Source organism: Platichthys flesus, chromosome 8, assembly GCF_949316205.1.
Source record: "Platichthys flesus chromosome 8, fPlaFle2.1, whole genome shotgun sequence".
NCBI lineage: Eukaryota > Metazoa > Chordata > Actinopteri > Pleuronectiformes > Pleuronectidae > Platichthys > Platichthys flesus.
Genome location: NC_084952.1, coordinates 25,434,874 through 25,444,572, shown reverse-complemented (window position 1 = coordinate 25,444,572; position 9,699 = coordinate 25,434,874). Strand labels below are relative to the sequence as shown.

General features: G+C 38.7%; 1 protein-coding gene across 7 annotated transcripts; it reads right to left on the bottom strand.

Annotated features, from left to right (window-relative positions):
- Window positions 1–1,016: 1,016 nt before the first annotated feature.
- Window positions 1,017–6,902, bottom strand: LOC133959031 (sterile alpha motif domain-containing protein 3-like). 7 transcript variants are annotated; one of them, XM_062394104.1, is made up of 6 exons: window positions 4,841–6,902; window positions 3,805–3,859; window positions 2,551–3,539; window positions 2,268–2,429; window positions 2,084–2,179; window positions 1,017–1,970 (listed from the first exon to the last, which is right to left on the bottom strand). In XM_062394104.1, exons 3-6 carry the CDS (start codon window positions 3,517–3,519, stop codon window positions 1,659–1,661), a joined length of 1,539 nt encoding a protein of 512 aa, XP_062250088.1. In that variant the 5' UTR covers window positions 3,520–3,539; window positions 3,805–3,859; window positions 4,841–6,902; the 3' UTR covers window positions 1,017–1,658. The 7 variants fall into 5 exon arrangements, 5 of the variants coding, with proteins under 5 accessions (XP_062250088.1, XP_062250089.1, XP_062250086.1 ...); XM_062394105.1 differs by having other exon boundaries at window positions 6,666–6,902; XR_009921762.1 differs by having other exon boundaries at window positions 3,805–6,902.
- Window positions 6,903–9,699: the final 2,797 nt, after the last annotated feature.

Below are 9,699 nucleotides of genomic sequence, written 5' to 3'. Positions count from 1 at the left end.
GTTTGGTCTAGCATATCTATCCATGAGACTTATTTCTTTGTCATGAAAAGACACATGTCCCTATCGATTTTTGTAGATGTAGGCCAATCGTAGTGACTGGGCTGCCCTTTAGGGGGCGCTAGTCAGTTATTTTGCCACGCCCATTCCTTAAGCTGTTGATACCTATATGTAGTTTGAGGGAGCTGGACCCATGAACACGGAAGTTACAGCGATTTCGTGTGTCATGGCGAGCTGATGAACTTTGTTGCCACGCAATTAATATGGCGTTTGGTGAAAAGTCCCAGTAATCTGATACCTACATTATCATGTCTTGAGAACCATTTGACACAGTTTGACAGGGTTGCAAAAGGTGGATGAGGGGGAATACATCCAAGTGTAAGACGTTTCAAAAAAAAAAATGTGTGTGTAAGTATTAGAGTCGGCTCATATGCACACTGTGACCTCCTGCAGTCAGCACATATACAAAAACGAGTGTGAACGGCAATCGTAAGTGATGTGCCAGACACAATTCAGGAGTTTACACTATTATATACACTGTAAAACCTGACAAGTTAGGTCAACTCAAACCGTTTGCTGAAACTGATTGCCTTGAACCATTTAAGTTTATTAACTCAAACAATTTAAGGTTTACAAATTATTTGATTTAAGCAAAGGTAACTCAAATATTTATTGATGAGCCAACTTGAGTAACTAAAGTTAATATTGCCGATCCCTATAAGTTACCTGACCTTAAATCTATTTAGTATTCTATACTCATATGCAGTATTTACACAAACTTATTTATAATGTGTTGACAGAATGTAAGTGAATTAAGTAAGACTAACTTAAATGAACCTTATTTATACAAAGGTTTCCACTTAAGTTCAATTTACTTAGTTGTCTTCCATTTAAGAAAATGATTACATTTAAGTTGTGATAACTTAAAACTTTATTATGGCTACTCAGTTCATTTGATGAAACTGATTGCCTTCAACATTTTAAACTCTATTAACTCAAAATAAAAACACCCACATGACTCACTTTGAGCAATTTATTTTGTTGTTCACATTTCAATGCAACTTAAAGGCTACAGCAGACCAAGCACATTCTTGTGCCCATAACGATGAACTGTACAACATAAAGCAGGGCACATTTGAAGTAAACAGTTTAACCCTCGTGTTGTCCTTGCTTTCCCCAGTATATTAAGACGCACACGTAGGCAATAGACACAATCACACGCATGCATGCACACACACACACACACACACAAACACACACTCTGGGTCATCCGACCCAAAGACAACACGAGGGTTTTAAAGGTATAGTTCACCCAAAGTGTCAATACCTGACAAAAGAAAACATTTTAACGTCAACATTTGGATTCCCTTGGACTCCGTGGCAATATTGTTTTACAATGAAGCTGTTGATGAAATGAATGAAATGAGGCTCATATAAAAATAATATCAATATAAATAAAAAATATTTCCATGTGGTAACGAAGAGAACTGAGAACATCACAGAAACAATCCAAGAATAGGATCTTTTTTAAACACAAAAATCAGATGTGCCGTAGTTTACTTTATATACATATATTATTTATATTATATATTATTATTATATATATTATTTTTATTTTGGCAAAACGATGCTGACATTCAACATTATTAGCTACTTACAACCTACTCCAGCTCATTTCTTAAGGACTGCAACTTAGCTTTGAGCTGCTTTCTCCCATCATCAAGATTTAACATGACCACCTGGATGAACTCAAAGAAGCCACTGAGCTTCTCAGGGTACCTCAAATGTAGAGCATATATCAGTCCAAACAAAATTACAAGTGAATCAGTCCAAGATCTGCTAGACATAACAACTTGATCTTCGAGGATGATCGATACATGGTGAGTGTCAAAGGGAACTCCTGCAGGCACCTCTGCTTCATCCACCACTGCAACCAGAGCCACTGCTCCCTGCTGGGTTGCCTCCATCTCATCCTGAAAAGGGAATACATGTCCAGAGTGGTTGAGTGTACTTTTACAAACCATATAATATGATTGCTGTGTGGACCATTACCTTTGAGTTGTTCATATAGTGAGGGCAAACATACCTTGCAAGTTTTGAAGACCTCTGATGAATCCTCCTTTAAGTAGAGGGGTAGGACGGCTAGGGCTGTCATTCGAGCTGCAGTGATGTTTTTCTTGTCCTGTTGAACAAACATACACAGGTTATGCATATATGGATGTCCATCCTGTTCACATTAAACATTATGTAATACGCAAAAAACATTTTACCTGATCATTATATGCCATAATAACCTCTTCCATCTTCTCTGCAAAACTTCCGGTTTTCTTCTTTTTGTAAAGCTGTAGCAGCAGTGGTGTATACTTGTCAAGGGCAGCATAGAAGGAATGTGGCAGATTTGTGTTGGTGATCCTGTGGAATTCAGTGTAGAGCTGCATGGAAAACAGCATAGGAAAGACACATAGACATATTATATTAAACAACTCAAGCTCATTTTTCTAGATCAAGTAGTGTTTTGTCAATTAATTGCTCTTTTTTTAATTGTTTACTCACTTGGGCTTCAGAAAAGAGTGCAGGCCATCGGTCTTTAAGTTCAGCAATGGGAGGACCTGAATTCACAATTTCTTCGCGCCTTAGTGCAAAGGTACGCTGCATGTGTTGGTGGATGAGAACCGCGTCTCTTTCAACCGATGTCCTCTTGAACTGCTCCACCATCTCAAGCCTCATGGTATCCATTGTGTCCTTACTTTCTCCCTGTGGATAATTAGGGAGGAAGTTGACTTCCCCTCTTTTGGGTCTTTTGATGTTGGCCCTGGATGGCTCACCCTCTGGATTGGTCCTGCTGCGCTTTCCTGAATTCACAGCCACTTCCTTTATGCCAGCCCTGCTCAGTTTTGACCTGTAGTTGCCCATCTTGAAGCGCAAACTGTTCTTCCAACCCTCGCACCCCGTTTTGGAACCAGTTTCTTTCAAACAGGGGTGTTTGCTCACCAGAGCCTCAGCAGCCTTCACGATCTCTTTGGTACTGGGATATGCTTTATGTTTATACATTTCTGCAGCCATTGAATCCAATATGTTGTGTTTTTGATCCCTGAGCAAACGAAGAGCTTTTCCTTCCTGCACATATGCAGAGTTGCCCTCTCTTAGAGCATACTCCACCTCATATGAGAATGTTGGAATGACAAATATCTCTGGCCATGGAAAAAGACGCTCTTGTGAATATGTGTTGTCAGACAGGAACACTGTGTCATCTGTGCTGGTTGAACTAACATGTAAATCAACCAATCTAACTATGTTAATGGTTGCCTTGGATGGGAGGTCCTCTATGTTAACTAAATTACAGAGAGCATTGTCAAAGTCTGGGTCTTGGAACTGAAGGCGAAAGTCATATGCCAAGTTCAGCTTGTTTTTTACCTCCAATATGAGGGCGTTTACAGTCTCAGAACGAGAGGGCAAAATAAGCCTTTCAGCATTTATATCGTCTAGGATGACCCTTAGTTTTAGGACGGCATTTGGATCCATTCTCACTGTATAAGGAAGACCTGTAACACAAAACGCAAATAGTTACTTCAGGTGCAGGCTATAATCTGTACATTAGCGGCTCACTTTTTTGCTGCTCTTCAATTTAACTTTCCCAAAATATTGAAAATTCCCTTTAAATAGGCATGGACTGGTTAAATATTTTACAACAGAGCATGGTATAATTGGAACAATGCAATCTTAAGTGTATGCTAATACACTCAACGTATTCACAAATATAACTAACCATTATACAGTAATGATATACTTCAACACATAGTACCTTACCGGAAAAATGGATGAGGAAGGCTGCTTGCCGTTGTGCTACTCCTCTACTCAGATACTGGAATGAAATGTTTACTTGTCAGAATTAGTTTGCCTGAAACTTTGTAGGCAATATGTGGCATTGGATCAGTTAGCTGACACACAGATTTCACTGTATGGCCCTCCATGCTTTTATGATGTGTTAGCTCATAAGACCGTAAATGTTCAATATACCCGGTCTCATAGTCTTTCAGAAGAAAGAAGATGTGATTTCTGATTAATAATATGTTTCTGATCTCTTTAAACTCAGGCAATGCAGCATACGTTCCAGTGCAAACGAACATGCTCACCACAAAAGTTGTGCCTTCAATGGTTACCTGTTTTGTGCCGTATACACTGCTGCTGTCTGTGATGTTCGATATTAATGCATGTGTATCAGTAGGCAATGACTCAATATAGATAGACTCCACTTTTGAAGTTTGTACTTGTGGCTTGAAAAACCTTGGAGATGCCAAATAGAATGCCATCATGTTTTGGTGTCTCTCTGCCAAAGTTTTCAACACATTTTTGTAGTTATGAGTGTCATGAATAATTTTCTTGAAAACTTTGTGCTTCCCCTCAAATCTCATTGTCCAGAGATGCACCAGAGGACCAAAGCACTTAATGAGATGAGGATAATGCTCTATGTAATGATGCTTTGGGCGTAATCGTAAGTTAGGAAGGACTTCCTGAAGCAGCTGCCTGTGATCTGAAATCTTACATGCCAAGTACTGAATAGTATCATCACTGAAATTATGAGACATAGCAAGCTCAACAATATCTTTTAAGTCCATTAGCACTTCCCATAATTTTTCCCCTTCTGGGACTCTGGAGCCAATGAGAATAGGAAGCAATCGAATCAGAGTGTGATTCTCATGCCCATTCCCCCCAACTGTTCCTCTTTTAGCAAAAGTTTGAGGAATCGGGTGAGGGCGGTCAACCTTGTCAGAATGTTGTAAGGGAAAGGACAGTATTGCCCTATTCAACTCTTCCAAAGTGAAGTATTTTTTTGTGATCAAACCTTTCAAACAATGTGCCAACTCCACAGGAACCACACCCTCAAACAGGTCATGGAGGATGTCAGGTGGAAATCCAGTGACAGGATGGAAATAAGAGAGATGGTCAGAGAGAACACAACTGCTTTTTACACCGCAATTGTCTCCATTGTCATTGTTCTGTATTTGTTGAACATGGTTATCATGCAGATCTTTGGTTCTCAACTCAAAACCACCAGAAACTGCATCTGACAATTGCAATTCTGTCTGGGTGGCAAGACAAAACCTGCAGAAATATGTAGACCTGAAACTCTCACTGAAACCAGCTAGCCCATGGGCAGCAAGGTTATCAGCCACAACAGAGAAGACTGTGCCTTTGAGGCAGTCACCAAATGTTTCAATGTAGACACCAGCTTCTTCAAGAGTTTTTAGGTCACTCAAGAGGGGTGCAAATGTTTTTGCATATCCAAACTTCCTTACATCATTTGAATTGCACAATAGAGCCAGTTGAATAATGTGGAGGGCTGAGCGGTACTTTACTGGTAAGTTAGCTAATGTCCAATAAACTGCACAGACTTTGTGTATTTTTTTTGATGTTCCTAGAGGGTTTGCAATTTCAAAATCATCAACATAGAGAATTATTGATAATTTCTGACCCTCATCAGAAAGAAGCAGATTTTCCTTGTAGTAGGAGCCATCACAGTATGATGAATAATGCCCAGGCAACTGTGCAGTAGTTTCTTTGACTTTCTCAAGTACATCGGGTTTTTTCAACAGCTGCTGCAAAGATGTGAGAATGGGCACATACATAAAGGTATGCTGGGACGACTCAATATGGTACTGTACAGGCCTAACAAATGGAAACTTCTCCTCATAATATGATTTCCGTCTCTTAGCTGTGGACAGTGGTCCTTCAGATGTAACTGATTTTTGCAAAACATTACTCTCGGAAACTGCCTGCACAATGTCATTTGCAAGTGTTTCAGTAACAGAGCAGTTATGTTTTTCTAATATCTTTGTTACCGATTTTCTGATAACAGGTTCTGAAAGTGAAAACAACTGATCTATATGCTCAATGACTTCCTGTGTTGCCCTCTGTGATACATGGAGAATGGTTTGCATTTTCTAGAAGATGGCAGCCAGGTTGTACTGTAACTGCTCTGCTAACCCTTCATTGCTTCTGTCTGACACAGTGGCAGTTTCATTTTCATCTAAAAACTGAACTGGATCCTGTTCAATGTCACTATACTGACAAACATTAAAAACAGTTTGCACCACAACTCCTACATCGTAGTCTGACACATGTTGGTGTTCTCTGGATTTGTGGGCATTAAATGTGGAGTAAACATTTGTTTTAAACGTGCAGGCCCTGAAAGGACATGGCACTATTTCTTTCCGTCTTAAATGCCCCCTTAGGTGTATAAACATGTCCCTGTCAACAAATGGTTGCTTAAAGTCACACACAGGGCAATGAAATGCCCTCTGAATACTCAAATCGTGACCGTCTTCACCTACCACTTTTTTCTCTGAATGTAATCTTGACAAATGTACCTTTAGTGAATTAAAAGTACTAAATGTACACAAACAGTTCTTATACAGGCATGGTAACGGTGAAATTGTGGAATACTGGCCATGATTCAGTCTGTAATGTCTCAATAACCGTATTCGTAGGGCAGTAGAAAAATCACACAATTTACATTTCCACATGGTTTTCAAAAGCGGGTATTGAGAGGCTTCAAGCTAGCGCCGTTTACTGAACTCATTAGCAAGTTTAAGCGTCAGACATTTTTCTTGTATATTTCTAAATCCAAGACATGAAGAGTAATAAAAGCAATAACAGAACAAAGTTACCGTGCGTGGGGGACTATCGTCACGGGGTTCTCCGTCAGTAAGTCTGACGCTGAAACTTGTAAGTAAGTCTCAAGTCTGTCCAGCAAAAAACTCTTCGTGCCGATCTTTTAAAACACGCCGGTGCCAAGTGCAAACTTCGCGCTGATCGGTTCGAAGCCCTCCGTCTCCGTCGGTACCGTGTGACAGCAGGTGAACGGCAGGTTAGGGTTACGGTAGTCAGCGCCAGGTCATAGTCAGCGCCAGATCATCAGCTTAAACCACTCACTTCTTCCTGTGCCCGTTTCAGAGTAAAAGCACTCTCGCGTTTCTGTTGACTGAGTCTAGTCATTTATTTTAACAAGGTTTTATTGTTGCAGGAGCGGAAAATGAACGGACTAATAACTTAGAGTCTTGACGTTTACTTGCGCGGAGAGCATAGACTGTATATAAAGGAGCCGTGCTTTTATTTCCGGACTATAAAATACGATAATGATTCGGGCTGGAAAATCGTTTAGAAATCACAAACAGAAGTTGACCCCACCTCGCCTCATCCTTCGACACTTCAAAATATTAAAAGATTTATAAGACAAGGAAATTAAAACAATATTATATATATATATATTTCAAATGTTTATATAAAATGTCAAATGTACATATGATACACAATGAATCACGTATAATATTAGTTGGCAATTCATTTTCTGTCAATCAAGTTGTTAAAAATACCTGCTTGTACGTTATGTAATTAACATCCTCACTTAGGTTCCACTTTGGAGGATTATTAAAGATGATCTGGATGCATACTTATACAAAATATGATGATTTATAAAAAAAAACAAAAATACAATTTAAAATCCTAAGACATAGGAAGCAGCCCATGGGAATTGCATTTTTTGTAATAGTATAAAATCAACTTAAAGAAAATGAGTCATTGAAATTTTTTTTTTCATGTCAGCAGTACTCAAAATTCTCTCGAATTTAATCGAACTCAAAATAACTAAGTTTTTACTTCAATAATTTACTTTTGAGTTCTGTTAAATTATTGATATTAGTGGTCTCAACTTTTTTTGAGAATTAAGTTATTGTAACTTACTTCATTAAGTAAGATGTACTGTTAGGTTTTACAGTGTAGCTGTGACATTGAGTGTATATTTTATTCTGCCTGGTTTACCATTTGTGATCAAGACAATAAGGACAGTGTGGGTCTCGTTTTTATATATTTTTATAACCTTGTTTAACAACCTTGTGACCTTACATGATATGTGTGTTTTATAGTGCTGCCTTAAGGCAGGATATCCACTGTCAGTTTTTTCAACCATTTGGGTTTCATTAACATTATTAGGCCTCTTTTTTTCTTTCTGGTTCACACATGTGATTTCTGGTTTCCTTGTTTTATTTTATTTTGCTCTTGGTTAAATGGGCAATGTGTAATATTGTTGACGGGTACTGTGCAATCCTGGTGTAATGGCATAAATATTTGTAAGTTATTGGTCTCTTAAAAGAGAGACCCTCCTCTATTACTTTGTTATAATATCGATTGCTGTGATAATCCACTTGTGCAAATACACCTGTGTTAGGATTCTTAAAGTGTACAGTGATTATTTTACACATGAGATTTTAACTTGAATTGGTTCCTGAACCTTTAGGTTCTTCCCCCTTTTTATATCTGCCATCTATGTCAAGTGAGTGCTAGTTATCCAAACAAGTTGCAAGTTGCAAATGTCCAACCTTGTCACTGTGTCGCTCCCATCTACACTATTTACTGTTCAATCAGTATTTTTATTGAATAAATAGTCTATTTTTGGAATTGTCAGCCTCCCGTCCTGTTTATAACAAACTGTTTTGTCATGTCTCATAGCAGTTTCTATCTGCAATGAGACAGAGGGACACATCACACTACTACTACTACAACAATGTATTTATACCAGGATAGGCTCAATATCATGTTATTCAATTGCACTGTATTTGAGATCAGAGCTACCATACACATGCCCAGTTAGAAAGCCACAGAGCCCTTATTGGAACCGCATAACGCCACCTTCTGATAATAAAAATGTAGTCTCTAGCATGCATCGTTCCAGAGATATTTAGTCTATGTCCTTTAAGGTCGTTTACGACATCGTTGACTTGTATGGGTTTGTCAAGGCCAAATGTATTCAACCAACAGAATTACCTTATTGAACCACAGTGATTATTGGAGGGCATCAGTGACAACTATCTGCACCCGTTCCCGCCCCTTTATTTAATCCACTCTGTCTATAATGTCCCCCTTCCTATTAAACTGCCTGCCCCAGCAGTGATCTCATCACCATAGACTAATAGTGTAATCTTCCAAAGCAGGGTCTGATATCAAGGAGAGCACAGCTATATTCATGTAAAATCCATTAATGGTTGCCTCATTTGTCACTGACCAACAAGATTGGACAGATCACTGTAGTGGTGCAAATTGTATCAACTAACTATGGGTTAACGAATTATGGGCTGAATACAGGTGGAGGCGTCCCATTATGTACTACACATGAGTGGAAGGATGGCGGTGCAGCTCCTGCAGCCATTTCCCATTACTATAGCTGCCAGCCTGTTGAGAATATTATTCTTGCAGAGCAATGACTAAAGCCAGAAATAGGGTAGATATTCACAGGGTTTTGTAAAATTTTCATCATCTTGGGTAAAGGAACACAGAGAGAAATGGCTTTTATGTTAGAAATACATTACTCGCACACTCATATTTTTTCCTATCTATCTGTCACTCTATCTATCATCAAATATAAAAAATACATTATAGAAATAACAAATAAAAAATGTATTGATTCCTGAAGATGTTGGAAAACTTCTTTTAAGTTCCTGCTCCACGTTAACATGATTACATGACAGTGTCCTCCTTCCAGACACCCCCGCTTGCCTGTACTCACTGTACACTTCGAGAATAAGGAGGACCAAGACTACTCAGAAGTTATTTGGACCTGTAAAGTAATTGACGTTTACTTAACATTTGTTTGATTTGCTCTTTAATTTATTTGACACTCATTTAAACACCAAAATGCTATAAAATTAG

Excerpts from the sequence above, each read along its gene's own strand:
- LOC133959031 (XM_062394101.1), bottom strand. The coding sequence starts at position 3,519 with ATGGATCCAAATGCCGTCCTAAAACTAAGGGTCATCCTAGACGATATA. Across the intron at positions 2,430-2,550 it reads CACTCTTTTCTGAAGCCCAA|CTCTACACTGAATTCCACAG; the intron begins GTGAGTAAACAA and ends TTTTCCATGCAG. Across the intron at positions 2,180-2,267 it reads TTATGGCATATAATGATCAG|GACAAGAAAAACATCACTGC; the intron begins GTAAAATGTTTT and ends TTTGTTCAACAG.